A 24746-nucleotide genomic window follows, 5' to 3' on the forward strand; every position below is an offset into this window, starting at 1 on the left:
TTAAGATTTTTTTATTAACTTCCACATAATTACTTTTTACACCTGGATTTATGAAAATCTATCAATAAATGAACTGCCAAGATTCTTGGAGAAGAAGGTGGATTTTACTCTATTTATAGAAAGAGCCAAAGCTTCTACTTTTTCTTGTCTTTTCTTTTTTCTTTTTCTTTTTTCTTTTTTTATTTTTTCCCAAAACTTCTACTTTAGTTGATGGAATACCAACAAAAATAAGACTCAAGATAACTTCTCAAATGCAATGTCTTATATGGTTCGAGTAAATGGTTGTTACTTGCTAGTGCATTTAAAAATGTAGAAAAATTCACGTTTTAAAATTATATGTAAAAGAGTGTCTCTAAAGGATAGCTTAATAGACTGGAGACCACGCCTAATGAAACAAAGGTTACTAGTTTGAATTCCTTCTCCACCCTCTTATGTGGACATATCAACAAAATTTTTTTTTTTTAAAAAAAAATGTCTTTTAAAACTATATTTAAGAAGTCTTCGGTACCACAAGGGTGGTAGTTGAGTTGGTAGAAGAATTCCTTTCATCCTAGTGGTCGCGTGTTCGAATCCGCTTGCGGTAGTAGATGCGTGAACCAGATGCTACTTTGAAGGGGTTCTACAAAAGGGTTCTACTAACTCACACCTTTGTGGGGTTGTGGTGACAGGCTCGCCTTCCCAGGCAGTAGCTATGGCTCAAACCGGACATTCCACAGCGGGTGGGAACCCCGATGGTAACGCCCAAGGGGGGAAACTACACTGGTCGCCCCTTCCCACCTTTTTAATTAGAAAAAAAAAAGGAAAAAAAAAAAAGAAGTCTTCAGTAACAATTTAGTCTCTGCAATCAAATTTCGTCAAACACTTGACATATTCCTTTAATGTGTCATGTTAGCAACAATAAAATAATGACATGTTAGTAAACAAATATTAAATATGCAAATATGAGAAATGCTTGGTGTCAATAATTTGCGAATATTTATTCTATATTCTCTTACAAATTCAATAGATCAACCATTAGATTTGTAGGGTCCACCATTGACTTATGTGGGTCCACATAAGATCACAAATATAATTTGTACTAAGAGATGGAAAAAATATGAAAAAAAATATTAACACTAATCATCTCTCTATAAATATATGAAACTAAAAAACTATGTCATCTATTTTGGCATACCCAAGTGACACGTGTCATAATCATATCTATTTTGGTTCTCATTGATGCTCTGGTGGGGCTGGGTCAGGCTATGGCTCAGTCGAACTTGAAGGAGCACCTGCGGTTCCCACCATCTAGGCCCCTTCTATGCGACTCCCAGAGGGTAGGTGCTACTATAGTCATGCCTATATATGATAGCCACAATTGGTCTCTCAAACAACCATGGGAGGATGAAGTTTCGACTTCCTCCTCCCTCCTTCTCCCTACTGATCCTCTTTCCCTTTCCCTTTCATGCCTCATATGAGGCCCCAAATACCTCCTCAAAGGTCTGTCTTGCCTCTTTGGAGGCCCTATCCATCGCCTATGGCGATTTATCCTGCATCAAACGCTCCGTCGTCTCGTTCTCCTTCGTAGTTGGTCTAGTCATTGCCATTTCCATCCGCTTCATGTCTCAATTTCGGCATCTCTTTGAAATCTTTTGATTTGGTTTTTTCAAAATCAGATCTGTCCATTTCATGAAGATGCAAGCCCACATGCGCCACCTCATCGAACTCTTGGGCCTTTTTGCTACGGATCACCGCCAGCTCCATCTCCATACGACCACCACGCGGTGGCGCGTGTTCAACAGGCACTGTCGTGTAAGGGCCGACCGCCCTTATTGTGGCTTCCCTCCACCCCTTCCAAAAAAGACCTTGTTGTTGTGTAATATTTATTTACTTTTTATGTTATTTGCTTGTTGTTTGTTATGGGCTTTTACTCTTGTTTTTGTTTTTATGTTGTTAATTACTTTGTTTGTAAGAATCCCTACCACCGTCATTGATGTTCCTGTCCGTCCTTCGGGGTTTGGAGAGGAGTGCAGAACTTTTATAGTTTTGTGCTGTAGTGTCCCAGAATTTTCAAAGCTATTTAAATAGATTATTTTGATAATGATGTTATTTTAATATCCATTGTAGCTAAGGATTTTAATTCTTGGGAAATTTATGAGAGTGGTAATTAGAGAATGGTAATTGGTGAAATAGTATAGGGTTGGTGAAATAGTAAAATGAGGGTATAATTGTAAATTGAAAAAAGAATGAGGGTATAATCGTAAATTGAAGGTGGAATAGTGTAGGGTTGGTGGAATAGTATAGGGTTGGTGAAATAGTAAAGGGTTGGTGGAATAGTGTAGGGTTGGTGGAATAGTATTTGATTTTCTCCTATAAATAGAGCTCTTCTCCTTCAGAATTTTCACCACTCATCTCCTCTCCCATCTCTTGCATATATTCTTCCTTCTTCCGCTTTTTACTCGGTCTTTCTTCTTTCTAAGAGTGTTTACTCAGAACAGAGAGAGAAAGGGCGAGACCAAGCGCTACAAGAAAGAAAGAACACAAGAGATAGCGGACTTTAGAAATTAGTTTCAAAAGATATACTAGTGGTGTTAGTCATATTGGAGCAACTAGATTCCTTCATACCACTTCTAGCTTCAGTCTAGAGGTAAGTAAATTCACTACCCCTTCTAAAATTACTTCATGTCATGCTATTTATATATTCTTGTCATGCTATTTATATATTCTTGTATCAAACTGTAAATGATTATTTTATTTACCTGTCATGGAGATATGTTGCATGCATGAAGGATTTCTAAAAGAATTATTTAGAAAGTTTATATTTCTTTAAATGCTTTTTAAGCACAACAAGTTTATATTTGGAAAAGTTTCCATTTTAAGAAAAGAAAGTTGAGAAATGATGATGATTATAAGAAAGAAAAATGATGATAAACCCTCCTACATGTTGCCCTAAGATGCATCAAAAGAAGTACAAAGAAAAGTACAAGAGATGAGATAAATGTTTATGAAATGAGGGCACATGTATGGAGGAGAGTATTTTTGGCCCCAAGATAAGATAAGATGAGAGTTCGGTACCGATACTCGGATGGAGGCGAAACCACTGAAGGAGGCTATGCCAGAAGGTGGTATTCCATCAACTAGACCGTTGAGTGCACCAAGAAAGAGTTAATTGACGGTCGGGCAGGGCTGAGGCCTCAGTTCAGTGCCATGGTCACAGGACCCGCAACCCTCGTGCACAGGGGTAATAGTGTACATGGGCCTTATTATGAGAAAATGATACTATATTTTCAACGATGATATGCTATGATGATTTACAGAGATTATTTATAATGATGCATTATGATGATGATTTATAAAGATGATTTACAACGATGATCTATTACTAGATGTAATAGTATGTATATGTTACGGGAGATGCAACCGTACATACAGATATTATTATGGCTAGAATTATATTTATTTGCGAAAATGATTTTCAAAACTGAGAACAAGGAGTAAAACTATTTATGGTTGTGGATTTTACTTGCTGGGCCCCCCTTTGGGCTCATTCAGTTTTATTTCTTGTTTTCAGGTAGAAAGGATGCTGGAATAGGAGGCCGGAATGGGGTGGGAATAATTATTAATTTTCAAAGTCTTTTCATATAAGTTATTGTAATGATATGATATTCCGCAACTAAAGTTTAATGTTTTCTAATTTCGCTTGTAATAAAATCTCTTGAATAATGTTTTATACATTTTTCGTATCCTTTAAAATCAAGTACTCTGATAGACCTTATAGATCTTTGCAAAAACTTTTGTTGTAAAAGAAGAAAAGTGGCAAACTCAGCCTTAACGGGCTGGGGATGTTACAATTTTGGTATCAGAGCAAAGGTTATAAGGTTCTGGCAGACTTTTCAAAAAAAAAAAAAAAAAAAAAATTGGGGGGTTAATGAGAAGCCACATTCCGGCCAAGTAGAGTGTGCATTGTTGTGTGGTCTCTAATAAATGATGCATGAGCATTTTTCTAATGGTTAATTTTTGTTAAAAAAAAAAAAAAAAAAAATCATCCTAGTGTGATTAATTTGGAGGATTTTATTATTGTGATCATGTTAATGACGGAGATAAATTTTTATTTTATAGATAGGTTGTGATCTATAGTATCTGCCTATTTGGATTTGCGGCAGTTTTCTAGAGTATCGATTGATAAGGGTATATTTTAAGGTGTCTCGAGGATTTAGAAAAGATTATTGATCATGATTTAAAAATCGTATGATGATTTTATAGATTTAGGTTGCGAGATGATTTGTGAAATTAACTTGGCGACAAAATGGTTTTATGGATTTAGGTTGTGAGACAAATTGTGTAAGTGATTTGGTAATGAATGGTCTTATGGATGTCGGTTGTGAAATGATTCTTGAACTGAATTAATGATATAAGAGTTTATATGAGTTTTTGGTAATGGCTAAGGTTTGGTCGATGACAATAATGATACTATGATTGATGTTATAATATATGGATTGATGAATAAGGATTACGTAGTGGCATGAAGTGAATGCCTAAGTATTGCAGGGATAAATGCAAATGAGGTATACCCTAGAATCTATAAGATATTTTGATATATAAAGTTGTGGTTTAAGGATTTTGATATTTTCAAATGATTGTGATGACTTTAAGGTACAATTCATGAAATCTTTGAGGTGATTCTTAGAATTTGAGGTGCTAGGTTTTCTGTAATTGAGGTAAATTATATTGAAGTGATGCTTAAAGTTTTGAGGATGAATTGATGCTCCTAGGTTGTGGATAATATTTAAATTTTGAGGCATTAGTGGATATGAAATTATGAGAAATTTTAGTTACATGCCAAAGCTTTTGATATAATTTTCTTTTACTAAGTAAAGAAAATGGATTATTATTCTTGAGGTAAATTGAAGCATAAAGGTAAGAGTTGAAAGACAATATGATACAGTGATATAATATAGTGACATGATCAAAATTTCTCTTATAAGATATATGTTCAATGATATTAAGGTATTTTAGAGGTTGAAAACATGTGATAGTGCATACTTAGATGTTTTATTGAGTGATTAACTTTTTTTAAACAGATTGTTTGTTTAAAGGAAGTTATTACAATGACAGAATGATTTCATAATGAATATTGAATGAGCACTGAATGATTACGAAAAGAAATGTTTGGAGAACAAGCTCCTTATAATATTACATACCAGTGTCCATAAAAAAAAAAAAAAAAAAAAAAAAGAGAAGGGAATTTGTTGCATAAAGAGATACGTGGTAATGATGAGCAGATGATTCCTCAGAGCTGCTCCAGGAAGATTATTTCTGCACAGAGAAAACCTAGTATGAGCATAATCGTATATTTATATAATTGAATTATCAAATAGAATATTTATTTCTAATGAGGTACCTGACTAGAGCGTGTGCGGAGAGACTTGCAACACCCCTGAACATCGACCCGGAGTTTTTCGTGCTGTCGCTGGAGACGTTCGGTATTCTTCTCCATTTCTAGCATCTTTGGTCCCAAGTATTCTGCGTAAGATAACATCATCTTTTTCAGCTGAGTATTCTCCTGCTTCAAATCCACGTGTTTTCGTTTGTAGTATTTGAGCAGTCGCTGTAAGACCCCGATTTGGTTTCTTGAGACTTTCAGCTCAACATTTCTGGCACTCAAACGTTGTGCCATGTCAGAAACTGAAGCAGCACCTTGGATACTGAATGCCAATGAGTTATTAATAGCATCAGTATCCGACCTATCAGCTAAGAACGTTTGATCCCGTGGAATTACGAAACCTTTGGCCACTGCTACAGCAGTAGAATCATGGAGCATGACAGAATCGTGAATAGTGATAGGACGATTGTCAAAGACAAAAGTTGGCTGCCATACGTTAGGATATGCAGCAGGTTCATTAGGGTGTGTAACAGGTACGACGGGATGAATAGCAGACACTTCAGGGGGAACAACAGGCACCTCCGGTTGCACGTCAGGCATAACAATGGGTTGTGCTGCAGGAGCAACATTCAAATCGAGGTTGTTAACGGATGATGCTGATACTCCCATATTTAGGAGAGTAAGGAAAAATAGTTGAGAATACGAAGAAATTGGGAGAGATGAAGTACTGAGAAGAGACTAAGCGTTAGGCGACCTCGGGCCGCGATGGAAATTTTGTCAAAAGATCCCGTGGAAGTAGGATCTTGTCTCCTGTCATAAATTCGACTGAGCTCATTTTTCAAACCCACTGTTCAATCAACGACTTCAAATACCATGCGTGGGCAACTGAATGAATTGTCATGCCAACGCGCACCACGCGCTCGTTCATTACCAGAAATCTTTCCTATAAATTCCCACCTCTTTCTCCATTGCAACACATGCCTTCTGATCATACCCCTTCGCCTGAAATCTTCTGTTAATAGCCTTCCATACAATGAAAGCTCGACTTTTCCTCCTAGTTGAGCGTGTCCTCAAGAGAAAAATGCAGCCTCACGATTTGATTCACAAACCCAACTCCTTATACTCTCAGTAGTAAACCATTGAAGCAAGATTATCGTTGATCATGTCCTGATGAAGCAAGATTATCCTTGATCATGCTTCTCAGGCTAAATATCTCTCTTTCCTTCTCAGTCTTCGTAAATGACAGAAGAGAGAGAGCATCCGATGTGGGTATTTTGAAAGTCTCACATACATGCCATGTCCCGAAATGCTTTTCAAATCTTCATTTCTAGAAAGCAACAGGACTATCTTTCTCTCTTTTCTCTTCTTGACCTTGCAAGACCCAAGGGAGAGAAATTATAACATGAGTGTTTTGGGACATCCAGCTTGGAAACTTACCCATATCCTACTTTGCTTGCTCATCAATTTCATCTCTAGAACGCAGCAAAGCACAGCATGTATTAGTCAAGAATGGATGAGAATCTTACATTTGATGTAATCGTGTATTTCGTTTGAGTTGAAATCATAACTACGAGTTTCTATTATTAAGTTATGATTTATCAAGTAAAGATGTAGTACTGAAAGATTTTCGCTGATATTGTAGCATAAACACAAAAGTTGGGATGAGAAAATAGAAACGGTTGTGTATTTAGAATGAATCGAATTATGATGTCATTTCTGAGGTATATTCATGTAATAATGCTTTTGGAAAATATAAACTGTAGAATGTTGGTGCTATTTACTTTTACAGGCTTATGATGGTGAGAAGTTAATAATTATTAGAGCATCATATTAAAATTTCGTATGCATGATTTGGAATACTGAGATACTAAAAAGAATATAGGCGGGGATGATTTTTACACCTTTTTGATAAAATTGATTAAATTAGATCGAGAGAATTATTGCAGGCTTGAAATAAGGACTATGATGTTTGGAGGTATGAACTATTGATCACATGATTTATTAATTTGATGTTTAAAACCTTGATTGTAGACTGTTAATGAATAACTCGATCGTTGTTATTGAGGTTGGAAAGAAACAATGGAAAAGATTTTGAGGTAAGATTTTAGTGTGAATTGATGAATGATTGCAGAAATTGAGACTTTAGACTGTGAATAAGATTTACTCATAGAAGAAGGAGATGGAATTTCAATATGATAAAAGAGAGTAAGCTTTGATGAAGGATTGAAAGGAATATTATCTGAATCCCTCAACTTGAAGATTGGACGATAATATTATAGGTTTTAATTTCGAGGACGAAATTCTAATAAGGAGGGAAGATTGTAGTGTCCCAGAATTTTCAAAGCTATTTAAATAGATTATTTTGATAATGATGTTATTTTAATATCCATTGTAGCTAAGGATTTTAATTCTTGGGAAATTTATGAGAGTGGTAATTAGAGAATGGTAATTGGTGAAATAGTATAGGGTTGGTGAAATAGTAAAATGAGGGTATAATTGTAAATTGAAAAAAGAATGAGGGTATAATCGTAAATTGAAGGTGGAATAGTGTAGGGTTGGTGGAATAGTATAGGGTTGGTGAAATAGTAAAGGGTTGGTGGAATAGTGTAGGGTTGGTGGAATAGTATTTGATTTTCTCCTATAAATAGAGCTCTTCTCCTTCAGAATTTTCACCACTCATCTCCTCTCCCATCTCTTGCATATATTCTTCCTTCTTCCGCTTTTTACTCGGTCTTTCTTCTTTCTAAGAGTGTTTACTCAGAACAGAGAGAGAAAGGGCGAGACCAAGCGCTACAAGAAAGAAAGAACACAAGAGATAGCGGACTTTAGAAATTAGTTTCAAAAGATATACTAGTGGTGTTAGTCATATTGGAGCAACTAGATTCCTTCATACCACTTCTAGCTTCAGTCTAGAGGTAAGTAAATTCACTACCCCTTCTAAAATTACTTCATGTCATGCTATTTATATATTCTTGTCATGCTATTTATATATTCTTGTATCAAACTGTAAATGATTATTTTATTTACCTGTCATGGAGATATGTTGCATGCATGAAGGATTTCTAAAAGAATTATTTAGAAAGTTTATATTTCTTTAAATGCTTTTTAAGCACAACAAGTTTATATTTGGAAAAGTTTCCATTTTAAGAAAAGAAAGTTGAGAAATGATGATGATTATAAGAAAGAAAAATGATGATAAACCCTCCTACATGTTGTCCTAAGATGCATCAAAAGAAGTACAAAGAAAAGTACAAGAGATGAGATAAATGTTTATGAAATGAGGGCACATGTATGGAGGAGAGTATTTTTGGCCCCAAGATAAGATAAGATGAGAGTTCGGTACCGATACTCGGATGGAGGCGAAACCACTGAAGGAGGCTATGCCAGAAGGTGGTATTCCATCAACTAGACCGTTGAGTGCACCAAGAAAGAGTTAATTGACGGTCGGGCAGGGCTGAGGCCTCAGTTCAGTGCCATGGTCACAGGACCCGCAACCCTCGTGCACAGGGGTAATAGTGTACATGGGCCTTATTATGAGAAAATGATACTATATTTTCAACGATGATATGCTATGATGATTTACAGAGATTATTTATAATGATGCATTATGATGATGATTTATAAAGATGATTTACAACGATGATCTATTACTAGATGTAATAGTATGTATATGTTACGGGAGATGCAACCGTACATACAGATATTATTATGGCTAGAATTATATTTATTTGCGAAAATGATTTTCAAAACTGAGAACAAGGAGTAAAACTATTTATGGTTGTGGATTTTACTTGCTGGGCCCCCTTTGGGCTCATTCAGTTTTATTTCTTGTTTTCAGGTAGAAAGGATGCTGGAATAGGAGGCCGGAATGGGGTGGGAATAATTATTAATTTTCAAAGTCTTTTCATATAAGTTATTGTAATGATATGATATTCCGCAACTAAAGTTTAATGTTTTCTAATTTCGCTTGTAATAAAATCTCTTGAATAATGTTTTATACATTTTTCGTATCCTTTAAAATCAAGTACTCTGATAGACCTTATAGATCTTTGCAAAAACTTTTGTTGTAAAAGAAGAAAAGTGGCAAACTCAGCCTTAACGGGCTGGGGATGTTACATGTGCTATTTTCTAGACTTTTTGGTTGTGTCATCTTTGACAGACCATATATTAGAGCCTTAATTGGTGGTTAGTTTTCTTGGTCGTTGTACCAAGAAATCATAGGCCCGTGTCATTCATTTTATGTATTGTCTCTTCTTTTTCTTTTTCTTTTTCTTTTTTTTTTCTTTTTTTTTTTTTTTTGTTTACCAATTCTGATATGGTGGTTTAAGGACCTTTTGTTTGGGTTACTAAGCCCATTAATGTAATTTGTTGTTTCTACTCAAAAAAAAAAAAAAAAAAAAAAACTACATATAAGCGAGTTTTGCATATATCAATAAATTTTTTCTCTCAACTTTCTCACAAGACGGGCGTTTGGCTGCTTTCTCCTCTTATTCTGGTTAGGTGTCTTTATTGTGAGAAGAGGGATATCCTCATTCCGGTTTAGGAATAGCATAATTTTTTGGAAGGCTTAACGGTAGGCCTAGCCAAACAATAAATTGAATTGCAGTAAGATAGCTCCTCATTCACGGGGGAAGATGAGTAATGGTGGTAGAGTTGTGCTTGGGCTGTCTTTGCCATGCACCCTAAAAGTAGAGGCTTCATAATTGTGTTGAAGAACCTCATTATTATTGCTGGATTTTGTAGTTTTTTTAATGGTCAGATTTAATGGTTTAGATTTAATTTTAAGTTTTTTTATTTTTTTTTATTTTTTATTTTTATTTTTTTTTTTAAGGAAAAAGTGTGAAATTAAAACGGTTGACAAAAACTACAACACAAATGGTGTATTTTTTTATTTTTTTTAATAGCACTTAAATCCATTATTACTTTTTGGGAAAAGTATACATACCTCACATTCAAACTACTATCTCATTGTTAATGTTCCTCCAAACTACCAATTGTGTCAATGTCTTCCTTAAACTACTAAACAAAATGTCAATGTCCTCCCAAAGCAAAAAAAAAAAAAAAAAAAAAAAAGACAAAAACAAGTCTAAAAAATTACAATAAGACAAAAATATTCTTATAAATTAGAAAAAAAAAAAAAAAAAAAAAAAAAGGAGGAGGTGACTCCCTTGGGTTTTCATTTTGTTCATTTTAAACAAAAAAAGTTTTTTTTTAAAAAAATAATTTTTAAGATTTTTTATTTTTATTTTTATAAAATGTATTTTTGTCATTAGGGGGACATTGACATTTTTTAATAGTTTAGGAGGACATTGAAGATGACATTAATGAGATAATAGTTTGAAAAGCGTACATGTACTTTTTCTTTACTTTTTAGTTTAGCTTTGTTCTATCTTAGTGCCTTGAGACTTTGTCGATAACACTTTTTTTTTTTTTTTTTTTTTTCAAAATAAAATTATTAGTAAACACTCGCAAAACACTTAAAATTTCTTTCGCTTTACATTTACATTACAACAGAAGACTTTTTTCCAAACAAAAACACAAAAAACAAAAACAGTAAAACACCCTCTAAAGAAACATTACCATAATGGAGTCTTCCAATAGAATGATTACTTACAACAACAAACACCAACCAAATGCCCCACCACTTTAAGCCAACCTAAACACACAGGCCCAACAGATCCAGCCATCAATTTTATGGAGTGGTGGGGGGTAAAATGATTGTCTTTGTGCCTTCCAAACAAAGCAAAGTTATTCTTTAACACCCTTTATTACCACACTCCACATAAAGGTAGAAACTGAAAGCACAATGACAATGGTGCAGTTGATCAGAGCCTTATCTGCAATCTTTCTTCTTTTCCTCCTCTGTTTCACCACCATCACAGCTCTGATTCATTCAGCTGGCTCTCAAGTTGGTGCAGTTTCTTCTGCAGAAAAGCATGGAGTTGCATGGCAAAGGAAGCTGGGGGTGAATCATGGAAACTTTCGTGGCCCAAGAAAGCACCTTGTCAACCCAACAGTCCAGCACCCTTTTGAGGCACAAGAGCTCCCTCTATAGCTTGTTGCTTTCTGTAATGAATATTAGTATTACTATCTGCTATTTCTTCATCTCCCACCCGTCGTTTTTTCAAATCCACCATTGAATTTGTAGAGACGGGTGACGAAAAAATAGCATTTTTTTTTTTTTGGTGTGTTTTTATTGATCAACTTACTTGTTTGTGAAATTGTAACTTCTTGTCTATGGTACTATATATGGAAAACAAATTGTTTTACTTTGAATGTCTGATTTTTCTATGTTTGTGTCGGAAAGACCATTGGATTAAGGAAGACAGTTCTTTGTTTGGAAGTTGAATCCGTTTTCAAAATCTTAAAAACCTATGCAGTTGTGATGTTTTGGGCCGCCTAACCCATTTCTCATTTGGGTTTCATTTTCCGGATTAAGATCCTTAACAATTTTAGAAAAATTGTAAATTTTTAAATTACGAAATTTAGGCCGTTTCTAAACATTGAAACGCTTAAAAAATGTGCCAAAAATGCTTTTTTTTTTTTTTTGAAAATTGACCTAAATTCTGTAATTTGAAAATTTATAATTTCAAAAAAATTGTAAGAGATACTAATCCCACAAATGATTGATGCAATAAATACCCAATCATGATTGCCATTAATATCAATAATTGAAAGACCATAGAAATTTAAAGGAGCCTTCACAAACTGTGGAAGAAAAGAGCTTTAATCTTTTTAATTGATGAGTGGGGCTACAAGTAAAGGATATTCAGCGTTGGAGGAGGACCAAAGGAAAGGATAACATTTTGAAAAGGGACACGTAACCATTACCTGATGAAAGGCTTAAAAAGGTTCTAAAAAATAAAATAACATAACTCAGAATTTGACAAAAATTAGAAATTAAATCTTAAAGCTTTAACTGTAACAATATGTCTCTTATAGTTTCAAGATGCAACCTAGACCCTCAATGAATTTCTCTCGAGTAGAAGTAATAGAAACCCACCTCATCCTTTTTTTTTTTTTTTAAAAGATGAGCAAGAACAAATATAAACAAATAGCACAAATACAAAAGCAGAAAATTACAGAATCCAAAATACAAATTGCCAAAAAGAAAATATAATCTTGACAACAATCTAGCCACAGATTCAAAGAGGATCCTCGAAGGTGGAGAAAGCAATCAATAATGCTACTAACTATACTAATTATAACGACCAATGATAAACGGTGTGTATCAACAAAGAAAACTATCTTATAGAAACCCACTTACACTGCACTCTAGACCTTTTGACGCAAGAGCACCAACGTCTCAAATACCGTCTTGTTTCTTTAACATGTAAACAACTGGTGGTGATTCGTGATAAGCTACTAAAAGTACTAACAACAACTCTCTTAAATTTCATTCATTTCTCTAAACGTAAAGAAAACTTCTAAAAAAAACCTTGAAATAGACTCCTAATAAACTAAATCTCATGATTCAACATCAATAACCGATAGAACCGATAGAAGAGTAATGCTTAATGTCACTCTTATATCCTCTTTGTGTCCTCCTAAACTGATGTGACTTTTAAAATTATCATTGAATCAAAATCTAATAATAATCTATCATAAATCCAATGATAATTTCAAGAGACACATCAATTTTGGAAAAACACAAAAAAGACATAGATCTTTCTTTTAACATTACTCCTTGTAGAAATAACAAATAACAACGTTAATCTTCTATGTGCAGGCATAAAGTTTGAAGAATTCCAGTTGTTCAGTCCAATCCTGGGAAAACTCAGTGCAGCATCATAAAACTAATAGATATGGTTAAAAAAAAAATCAAACAAAAGGGGCTGACACTTCCATATGAGCCATTAATATACATACACAAGGTGTGACTTTGCAAATTATACATTTAGAAATACATATAGGCAAGCAAAAATGTGAAAAAAGGGAAAATAAAAGATTACAAGAAAAAAATATCAAAAGATAAAAAGAGAACATTTGAAATTGGAGGTGACTAATTGGAAATTGTGACAATTCTATTCATTCAAGACTCAATTGCACGTTTTAAATCCCAGATTCTTCAAGTAGGTTCAGAATGTTATGCTCAGGAGCACTGAGAGATGGTAGAATCAGGCGATTGGAGTGGGTTGACTTTTGTTTTGTCTCAGCCGGTTCGGCTTCGAGACCATCGCTTTCCTTCATCACCGGCAAGTCGGCTCTCCTCCGCACACTTGCCGACACTCGCTCCTTCCATATTCTTCCGTCCTGACGACCATGGAAGTAAATATCAGAATCTTAGCAGTTAGAATGCAACTGTTTCCATCAATAAGTTTAGGAATGACTAAATAATATATGGAACTATGTTGTTAAGTCAAACACACCCACACAAAAAAATGCATTGCAAAACCTCCTCTACTGATTTTGAACCATCATGTCATAGTTCCATACATATTCCTAACCATTCTTGCACAAAAATTGTTAAGTCAAACACCCTTCATATCCGTCTGGTAGACAGATGCAATATATCTCATTATGCACAAAAAGGCAAGGCAAGAAAAATTCCATTACTCTCATGTGCATAGTAACCATTGGAATCCTTTTCAAGTCATTCAGCAAAAGTGGCTCACTAGGCAAGAGAATTAGAAAGAGGAAAGTTTATATCTTTCCTTCAAGCCCATTATGAAAAATGTGCAAATCAGATCAATTTCAAGAAGATAAGGGGCTTCGTCTGAGTTCCAGATCTACATAAATAGACCCCACAGCCTTTGACTTTGTATAACTGAGATCGGATTTGGCCGATGGTAGAGACTGCATTTAGATTCTTGTAAAGATGGTTCAAGCAAGGGAAGGAGTTCGAGGTGTATTGGAAGCGAGTTGGTTAGAACAGACGAAAGATGAGTGAGAAAATATTCAAATAGCCAACTTAAAGTATTGCAACTTTGCAAAGTGATGATCATTTCACCAATTGAATATGAAATACTTAGCGAGGTTGTCACATTTGCACTACAGACTTGAGAAATGTTGCAATAATGACTTCACAGAAAGAGAGAGAGAGAGAGAGAGAGAGAGAGAGAGTAGATTTTTCTCAACAATACCAAATAAAAACAATGCCATTTAACAGACATAGGGGAAAGAAAAATAATCAAAGTCCAACAAAATATGAATGTAATTGAAGAATAACATCATGAAGGGGAAATTAGGGCATAGCGACCAGGAGTGAAAATAATTATAGTCTAATGACTATAAGTAAGCTATTTGTATTTGACTGAGTCAAATAACCAAAACTAAAAGTACTAATACTTCAGCAACCGTCCACCAATTCCATTATTCAAAGATAGTACGTTTGCTAGATTGGTACCTAAACTTTCTCTAATGATACAGTTATTTGATTGAATATGTACCAGATTTTTCATTATGTGGAATCTTTTTTATGTTGGACATGAGAAGATGAAGTGAGATTATCTATTTGTTAGAGTGGTACTTAAGGTTACCTCTAGTGATACCTCTTCAATTTATTGGACATGTATCTTATATGGTACCTTCTTTGTGTTGGATTTGGAAGTTGGAGGGGTACCATCTGTTTATTGAAGTAGAATCTAAGGTTATTTAGAATCTAAAGGTTAACTTAAATAGTACTTATAAATTTAATGGACATGTACCTAGAGTTTCATTGGTAGCACCTTCTTTGACTAGGAAATGAGAAGTGGAGAGATACCATTCGTATATTAGACAATACCTGAGGAATGTTCTTGTAGTACCTTCAATTGGACATGCACCTAAGATTACCTCTAGTTGTAATGAACCCAGGGAAAGTGTTAGCCACATCTGCACTATCACCCCAAAAGACTAGTCAATTTGAAGTTTTTCTTATAAAGTTCAGTTAAGCAATGTGAAACTTAGCACCCATAAGTGTCTTTATAAATCACTCACTCCATGTGGGCTAGTCATCTCCCCAAAGTGGGACCGGAGTGTTACAAACTCTCCCCTTAAATCCCTAATGTCCTCGTTAGGGCCACGCCATACAGTGCTCTAGTATTACATGGTGTTACTAGGTGGCTCTGATATTATTTGTAACACTCCAAGGAAAAGTGCTAGCCATATCTGCGCTATCACCCCAAAAGAACTAGTTAATTTGGAAACTCCCTTTATAAAGTCCAATAAGTAATGTGAGACTTAACACCTATGAATATCTTTATAAGTCACTCACTATACGTGGGATTCTCATCTTCCCCAAGTGGGACTAGGGTGTTACACTACTACTACCTTCAGTTTATTGTGCGCTCACTTAAATTTGGATATTGTTGTATTAACTTACTTGCAATTCCATCTTAAAAAGGTCCCAAAACACTAATAGTTTTTTATTGTTGAGCATAGAACCCAAATTTTCCCTAACATGAAAAAAGACTATCTTAATACTTAATTGCAACCAATTTATGCAAGATCCAGTTAATGTCAGCCTAATTTATCCACAGCTTAATCTCTTTGAGGTGATAGCAATTAGTTATATATCCTTCACTCTTACATGTGAGACAACCAATTGTTCAATCTGACATTTCCTTAAAATATTGTTAAAAGCTAAGCCAACTAAATCCAGTGTGGACCCCAAACCGTATATCACTTTGCTAGGCAAAATCAGCCCCACCACGGTTAGCCTAGGTAGGGCGGACATGTAGCTCCCCAAAGTTCAGGTCCCTATACTTAGAGATTAAAAGAAGAACATAAATCAACAAATTAAGAAAAGCTAGAAAAATGGAGAATATTATACGCCTCTGTCCATATATAATAAAGCGAATTAACCAAGATGTTCTTAAGATCTTCCATGACCTCTCATGATCTTCAAAACACTTTGCATTATGCTCTCGCTAAAGACTACACGTTAAGCACAAAGGGGACATCCTCCAAGCGGCTAAAAATGAACGACTACCGAACTAACCTCGCCAACAATCTAACAACTCTATCACCTCTATAGGGCATAACTCAATCTACACTAAAAAGGCTAAAAATTACGCTCCATAATTCTCTGGACATTTCACAATGGAGAAAATGATGATCTATGAATCATTTGCTCCTTTTACACATACAACATCATTCCACCACTATTACCTTTATCTTTCTCAAATTATCCATAGCCAGAATATTTCCAAGAGCCATCGTCCACACAGAAACTCTCAATGGAACATTGACTCTCCACATACTCTTCCAATGAAAAGATGAAATAACTCCTGATACAGTGACCTTACTTCAAACTTCCTCCTCTATGAAGGGATCCACCAAATGTGATCCTCACCACCTTGACTCATTATGAGGGAATACAACGAATCAAAAAAATGCAATCACCAAATTGACCTCCCAATCCTGTATAGATCTTATAAAAGATAAATTCCATTGAATATCACCATTAGAAAACTGAATATGATCTGCAACTCACACCTCCTTACAACAAAATCTTATACCAACATTACCGTCCATCTTTCGCCGGGGGGGGGGGGAGAAATGCAAGATCATTTCTCCACCCACTAAGGTTCTTTCCAAACAACCTTTTTCATTTCCCTCGATTAGTTACCTCTTGAAAAGCTATGGTCTATCGTTCTTAAGAACAGGCTCATGCTGATCAAAAACCTAGAATGCCACATGTCATCTTATTTCAAGTATGGGGCTCCATTGTCTAATAGAACCAACTCAAGACTATAACTAGTGTCCAAAGACAAGATTATAAAATACATACATATATATATGTGTGTGTATTGGCGATTGATTTTAGCATCTTTATTACTTACTTTTATAAGACATTCAAGATCTTTACTGTACAATTAATTTTAAAAAAAAAATTGAATGGCTGAGTCATCCAACATTATAATTTTTTCACAATTAAGTTCCTAATTGTTGTCTTCTTGTCTGCCAAACGGTAGGCCCAGAATCTGAAAAACTTTCTATAGCTATGCTAACTGTCTAGCCAGCAGTATATTTGTAAGAAGAAAAATGCTACACAAACTTCCATTCCCACACTTCCAAATGCACACTCCCTGACATGGCACTAAAACTCACAATTAGATTTTGGATGGATCACTATTGGATTTTTGATCCGATGGTGATTTTTAGTGCCACATCATGGCATGTGCATTTGGGAGTGTGTGTAGCATTTCTCTTGTAAGAAGCACAGAAACATAAAGAAAATAATGGTCAGTAGTTACAAAAAATGAGTCATTCGATAGAGCATATTGATGAATGTTCTGAATATAAATTTTGTTGTAAGCTTTAGTGGAATTTTTTTCTGGTTCTTTTGGAATAAATGCTTGAGGTTTGAAGTCTTTTGGGAATAATAGAATCTTCAATAAACTATATGGAAGTACAGATTATTGTAGTATCAGCAGAAAGTATTCTGTTATGTAATGCATTAGCAATGTAAGAGTTGAATAGAAAATTTAAAACCTTAATTGCCTAACTTATCCTGTGTTCTTACACCCAGCACAAATTTCAATGCTGAAGGAAAGGAGGCCTTCTACAAAATCTGATGCATGACAACTGAATAAGTACATTAAGCATGCTGATTATGATTCTGTTATCAATAAAAAATTTTGGTCAAATATCCACTAGAGAATGACCACTGATAAAACAGTGACAAAAATTGTCTAATTGGGACACAAGACATCATCCACCCAAAAAATAAAACATAAAAAGGCTGATCTACTGTACACTATCCAAACTAACTTGTCCGGGGCAAACCACCACAATGCACACAGACACACTCACGCACATGTGCATGCATCATTTTCTATTTATAACAGAAGATTCTAGAAGAGACAACAAGTTGAAAGCTTACATTAAGAACTGAAGGTTCAGGTAATGGACATTGAATTGGTCTATCATTGTTAAGAGGCTCAGTCGGGTGCTCAACTGGCTTAAACTCCCCTGCTACTTCAATCCCATGAGAAGCAGGAATAGCACCAGTAGCTGCAGCTGTAGCCTCTGAAATTGGGGGCAATACTTCCCTATCATCCTGCACCAGATAAAGCAAATCATTATGAAAATATATCTACCCCGAAAAAAAAAAAAAAAATCCAATCAAGGTGTGAACATGCATACAAACATTGCAACATTTAGCCACAACATCACCAATGAAAATACAGAAATTAGACAAGCTAATGTAACCTAGATGGAAATAGACAGAAAACATGCTATACTTAAAAGCAAGATAAGATGCTTCATAACGACATATAACAAGATAGAACAAATTTCCCTACATGGAAAATTAGGAATAGCACAAACAAATCAATAACGTGTGGCAGCAGTTCTACAATCTTCGCAGATGACATTGTGGAAGCGATAGGAAAAGAACAGAAGTTCGCGACTTCAATTCTAGAAACTCAACAAGCTAACAAATAGCTTAGAAAAGCATAGGAAACTGGAATTTTCACTGTTATTTAATATTTCATTGTCAAAACTGATCTTTCCATTACATTCAGAACTCTTTTCATAATAGAGAATACAAAGCCTCAAAAGGAAAGAAACTAATTGCTAGAAATAATAGAAAAACAGCAATTTCTCAACTATAGAGAATCTTACTAACTTTTTATTGATAAATAATTGAGATGTCATTAAAAGAGAAGCCCCCTAAATAGAGGGGCAAAAAGAACAAGGAAACCATGAAATCTGATCACTAAAGGAGAAACATAAGCAGCTGTCCAAGGATACAACCTAAAGAAGGGAAAATATCCTAAAGTTGGGAAAATATCCTAAAGTTGAAAAACTAAGGGAAATCAAGAAAGTCAAAGCTAACAAATAAACCAAAATCAGTAACTCTAATCTAAGAAGGGAATAAATCATTCTGAAATTGGCACGGAATTTGGATGGAGAGTCTGAATGGAAATTGAGTTAGCATTCTTGTCGGTTGGGAATCATTTCCTTTTATACTTTCACTATCGAAGACGGGATGAAAATCTGCTCAAACAGCATAGTCCGAACTATTGGGATCGCACTCCCACTCAAACATGGGTGTGACTGGACGATTTCGCCAAGATTCTTGAATGGACCATTCACACTCCCATTCGAATGTTGACGCAACCGGTCGATTTGGTTAGGACTCCTGAATGTTCCGTTTGCAGTCCCATTCAAATGAGGGTGCGATCTGGCCATTCTGACTTGTCTTAGGGGAGGGGGGTCGCTGTCCTACATGAGCCCAATGCAGGGCCCCAACGGTCAGAACAGTTCAAACCAATAATGAACCCTCAACACCACATTCTTACTCAAAAGTGTTTTAAGAACAGTTGTGAAATCCATTCAGGAATTCAAGAATTAAGGGTAAGTCAATGCGCAGAACTGAATGGTCAGAAGTCCAAGATCAGGCCGGCTAGATACAATAAGACCAACATAATTCCATAAAAGTGTTTTAAGAACAGTTTTGAAATTCATTCAGGAATTCAAGAATTAAGGGAAAGTTAATGCGCAGAGCTGAATGGACAGAAGTCCAAGATCAGGCCGGCTAGATATACAATAAGACCAACAGTCAAATCCATGTAAAAGAAGGTTATAATATTTCACAAAACTGAAGCTAAATAACGTTATTCGCATTCAAACATAAGGGTCAGATCTTAATAACATCAACAAAATTTAAGACCAAATCAAACCCAACTTCACAATCCATAAAACCCAATGAAATGATTTGTTTAATGATCAACTCAATCCAAAATAAAAATATCTTCTAGACCCAGCGAAAGAAACGCAAGATTACAGAAATGACAGTAAAGACTGAAGAAGAAACCAACAATTTGAAAGGAGAAAGAAAGAGCGTGTTCTTACAAGTGCACTTTGGCTTCGTCGATGGCCAGACCTGCTGACAGAAAACCTTGAGAAAATACCCACCATTTTCTTTCAACTGAAAAAAACAATAAAATTCACACAAAAGGGTCCTCTGATCTCGGCTTTGTTTGTCCGATGAACCAATCTCCCTCTCTAAACTTTGCATAAATAGACCACCGGAACAGTCATTTCCAAACTGTCATTCACACAAAAGGGTCTTCTCGTCTGAATTTTACTAGTCCTATAAAAACCCCGTCTCTGTTTCTGTTCACTACAACTCTCTCTCTCTCTCCTTCTAGACTTTTGGGCGCATGTGGGGAGCGATGATACGTCAGTGGGTTTGCTGAGGTAGCTTGGCGTGATGGGTTTTGTTTGTATGTCTGGATTCTCTCTGTCTCTTTGCAGTAAACTATACATAGGTGAGTCAGTAAACATAAAGCTGTGAATGAGAAGAAAAGGACGGTGAAGAGAATCCATCAAAGTTCTGAGGGACGTACTAGAACAACCCTGTAATCTATAAAAAAAACAGATTTTATTTTATTTTTTTTATAGTACCAAAAGGAAAGTAAGAATATACGTGGCTGTTTTTTTTTTTTTTAATAATCAAAATTGAATAATGTTATTTAGTATATTCTTATATTAGTAAAAATTTATTCTTAAATCAATAAGAGCTTGTAAAGATAAAAAAAAAAAAAAAAATTAATGACTAATTTTTACTATTAATTCATCTCAATTATATAACAGTAGTATAATAGTCTATTAAATCATCAAATTTGAGTTATTTTCCTTTAAACATGAGCTCCGTAAAAAAGATTATTGTAAGATTTCAAAATGTAGTTTTAAATTAGGTAGGTAGATTATATAAAGTTGCTTGCGAGGGTTAAGTATTCAATTGCTTTTTTTTGGACAATTTTACACCACTAAAAAAGACTAATAGGATATTCTCAATTTCAAATGAAATAGAAAAGATCTTATTCATTTTTATTATGTGGGATTTAATTTTAGGAAATACTAGGTGTTCTTCTAGTGTTCTCCCGGTGTTCTCTCAACTGTGATGTGACTTTTAAAATTAGCGTTAAATTTAATATTATTATATTATTGACTTTTAATTTATTGGTGATTTTAAAGACCATATTACAATTAGGAGAACACTAAAAAAACACATAAAATTTTTCTTTAATTTTATCAATAATTTTAATGCAATTTGAAGAGACTTTTTAAATAATAATATAGATGCAGCTAACGCTTTTTTTAAAGCATTACATCAATAATATAAAAAAGAGAACTACTATGTCACTACAGGGTATAATCTTATTCTAATTCACTAACAAAAATCCACCCATGAAGATTCCAATACAAATATTAAGCAAGAAAAAACGAGTACATCATCTTTAAAAATATTTTGTTTTATATAGTTTTGGCATCAACCTCTTTTGTATGGAATTGGAAGGAGTAATCTAATAATTAAGAAAAGGATATAAAAATATTTTAAAAAAATATAAATATAAAAATAAGACTACCATCACAAGATAAGCATTATATGCAGCAAGTGAATAAAATAATAAGAGAGAGACAGGCTAGTGTCCACTGGGCTTACCACAACGTCCTTGTTGGAAAGCTTGCGTCACGCGCCTCTTGTACAGCGTGCCCATCAACAGAACCGACTCCATATCAATAAGTCAATAATTTATTCAATATTTTTTTATTTTATATTTTCTTACAAATTGTTGGACGAGATCTATCATTACTCATATGGGGTCCACCATTATTTATATAGAATACACATAAATTCATAAATTTATTAGTTAATTTATAAGATGATGCGGGTGAAACACCAATCATTTTTCTTAACGATATATATATATATTAAGAAAAATACTATACTTACAAATAAATTTTATAAAAAAAATTTTATAATATAATTGGGTTTTTTTTAAATTAAATTTATCTAATTTTCAATTATGTTATGTTACATCATGATATAAAGAATAAAGAAAAGAAAATTAAATTTGTATAAGATTTGCAAGTTTGAATTAGCCAAGACAAAATTGTTATGTCCTTGTAAAAATAAAGATAAATTATGTTATGCTTTCGTACTTTTTGAAATTGAGTTGAGACCTTAATTCCAATTTAATGATATTTGATGTGGAAATAATCAATATGCCTACCCAATTAACAAAAATGCCTACTCAATAAAAAGGCTTCGAAATTTAAGAGTCATTATTGTACAACTAAGAGGAAGAGATTGATGTTGGTGGTCGTCCTTCAACAACCATTTAACAGTGCCTACTTTGCAACAACCATTTAACAGTGGTTGTTGTTTTACTCGCAATGGATTCTTCACGGAATTTCTTTGCAATTTGCATCGCCTTGTGCGGCCCTGGAATATGTCCGGCTTGCTTATGGTTCTTTTGGGATTATTAGTAATCATCATTGCCTGCTGTTTGGTCCTTTTGGACTAGATCCATAATTTGTTATTGTATTTGCACTGCTTTTTATCATTTGAGCTCTGTTGTTAGGGTCCCCTCCTATTTTGTGTTTATTTTTGTGCTGTTTTAGTTTGTTTTGGGTTTATTGTTGGGGAGCTCACCCTATTTTTGTTTTTAGAATCTCTCACTTCTTCTTCCGTTCGGATAAAAAGTGTAAAAGATCTCTTCATGTAGCCCTTTCTTTATTCAATTAAAAAAATACAAAATAATAATAATAATAATAATAATAATAATAATTTTTTTTTTTTAAAAAAAAAAAAGGGGGCAAGGGCCCATTATCAAACAACCCAAAAAAAAATAAATACTCTTTATAAGAAGCCTCTGTCTCAAAATACCATCCTGACTAGATACAAACCAACCCACCATGGCCTCCACAATGGTGGAATTCGCTACAGACGTTTTTTCTTTTATCTATTTATTTATTTATATTTTAAATTTTGATCTTAGGGGCATTAATGCATTATTATTATTTTTGGGTGATATCTATTATTTCTTTGATGAAAATGTGTAAGTAAAATTGTTAAATTATCAATTGTCCCAAAAGCTTAAGCTTATAGGAATAGATAAAAGTAATCACTTAATCATTCCCTCCTCACATGTGGACTCTATTTTTATTTTTTTTTATTTTTTTATTTTTTTTTATGAAAATTAAAGATACTCTTCATTTATAGATGAAAAAAGAATACAAGAGCCAAAGATTTATAAAGAAAGAACATTAAGCTCTAAAAGAACAATGTTGGAAATATAAGCAGGGGTTTCCTCAATCCAAATGCTATCCATGACGTTCCTGGTCGCCTCCTTTGCCAATCCATGGGTTGCTCTATTTGTTTATCACTTGACATGGCAAATTTTTCAGCGTTGAAGGGATCTCAAAACCATTTTGGTGTCATCCACAATTTTCCCATACCTTAACCAGTTATGCTTTGTCTCCCAAATAGCCTTAACAAGTAACAACCGACAAAGAGTCCCCTTCCAACACAACCTCATAGATGCCTAAATCATGACATAATTCTGCTGCTTGCAAGGCTGCTAAGGCCTCCCCCGTGGTTGGTTCAAAAACTACATGAATTGTCTTACTTTTAATAGGTGATATCCAATACGTGAAATATTTAATTGAAATAGAAGACAAATAACATAGTCAATGTTCGATCTCAGGACCTTTGGATCTGATACCATGTTAAATCACCAATTGTCCCAAAAAGCTTAAGGTCATAGGAAAAGATAAATTGAATCACTTAATCATTATTTTAACGGAAATATCGTATTCAAAGTGATCAGAATACTAGAAGTTTTAGTCTCATTAAATTAAAAGTTGAGACCTCACAACGAGCAATGCTAAAGGCTACATTTTTTTTTTTTCCCGGTAATTATTTCACAATGCTTGTATGGCACTTTCAACCAACTCTAAGATGAGATATTCTTAAAAGAAAAATTAATTCGAATTGCCATGTCGACATATAGGATAAAAACGAAGTATATACCATTTTTTTTTAAATGATTCACCATTTTATTCAATAAACTCAATCAGAAAACTCTTACTCAGCAAGTATTATATTTGGAATAAAAATGGGGTTATCCTTCATCCAAACTTGTTCTATTGACTGACAGAGAGCTGCTTTTGCAAAGCGAAGAGTTGCTTTGTTGGCCTCCCTTTGAACATGCCCTACAACCCAAAAGTGGAGATTATTTATAATGACTCGGGTATGTTCAATCAATTGTCCGTATTGACTATAGTTGGATCCTTCTTGATAGCTATAGTTAGATCGGTAATAAAAGGCGCCATAGTAAACATTGAAACCTAACATTCTTCTTACTCAAAAGCAATACAAAAGAAAAAAGCAATAGAGAACGTGGTGATAGTTGACATATAATTTGGGACAATTTTTATTTATTCATAAATCAATATTTAAAAAACAATATGTATATTTTAAGCTATACAAAATATAAAAAGCACATAAAATTAAAAAAATATATGATTCTCACGTGTTAAAAAATACTCATTAATAAAGCTTCAATAAACCAATTTATAAAAAAAATTTGTGTCATTGTTGGAGAAACAAAAAAATATCTAACAAGAGAAGCCTTTCGCTTCCACAGTCAACGAAATTCAA

General features: G+C 34.2%; 2 protein-coding genes across 2 annotated transcripts; both read right to left on the minus strand.

Annotated features, from left to right (window-relative positions):
- Window positions 1-5226: 5226 nt before the first annotated feature.
- Window positions 5227-6031, minus strand: LOC148587020 (uncharacterized). The gene is made up of 2 exons (XM_088514450.1): window positions 5381-6031; window positions 5227-5295 (listed from the first exon to the last, which is right to left on the minus strand). The coding sequence occupies exons 1-2, from the start codon at window positions 6029-6031 to the stop codon at window positions 5290-5292; spliced, it is 657 nt and encodes a 218-aa protein (XP_088370576.1). The 3' UTR covers window positions 5227-5289.
- A 7152-nt stretch (window positions 6032-13183) lies between these two features.
- Window positions 13184-20593, minus strand: LOC148587021 (cystic fibrosis transmembrane conductance regulator). The gene is made up of 3 exons (XM_088514881.1): window positions 20147-20593; window positions 18171-18347; window positions 13184-13615 (listed from the first exon to the last, which is right to left on the minus strand). Exons 1-3 carry the CDS (start codon window positions 20210-20212, stop codon window positions 13415-13417), a joined length of 444 nt encoding a protein of 147 aa, XP_088371007.1. The 5' UTR covers window positions 20213-20593; the 3' UTR covers window positions 13184-13414.
- Between the last annotated feature and the right edge of the window lie 4153 nt (window positions 20594-24746).

This window comes from Corylus avellana, chromosome 3 (genome assembly GCF_965113065.1).
Source record: "Corylus avellana chromosome 3, dhCorAvel1.hap1.2, whole genome shotgun sequence".
In the NCBI taxonomy this organism is placed as follows: Eukaryota; Viridiplantae; Streptophyta; class Magnoliopsida; order Fagales; family Betulaceae; genus Corylus; species Corylus avellana.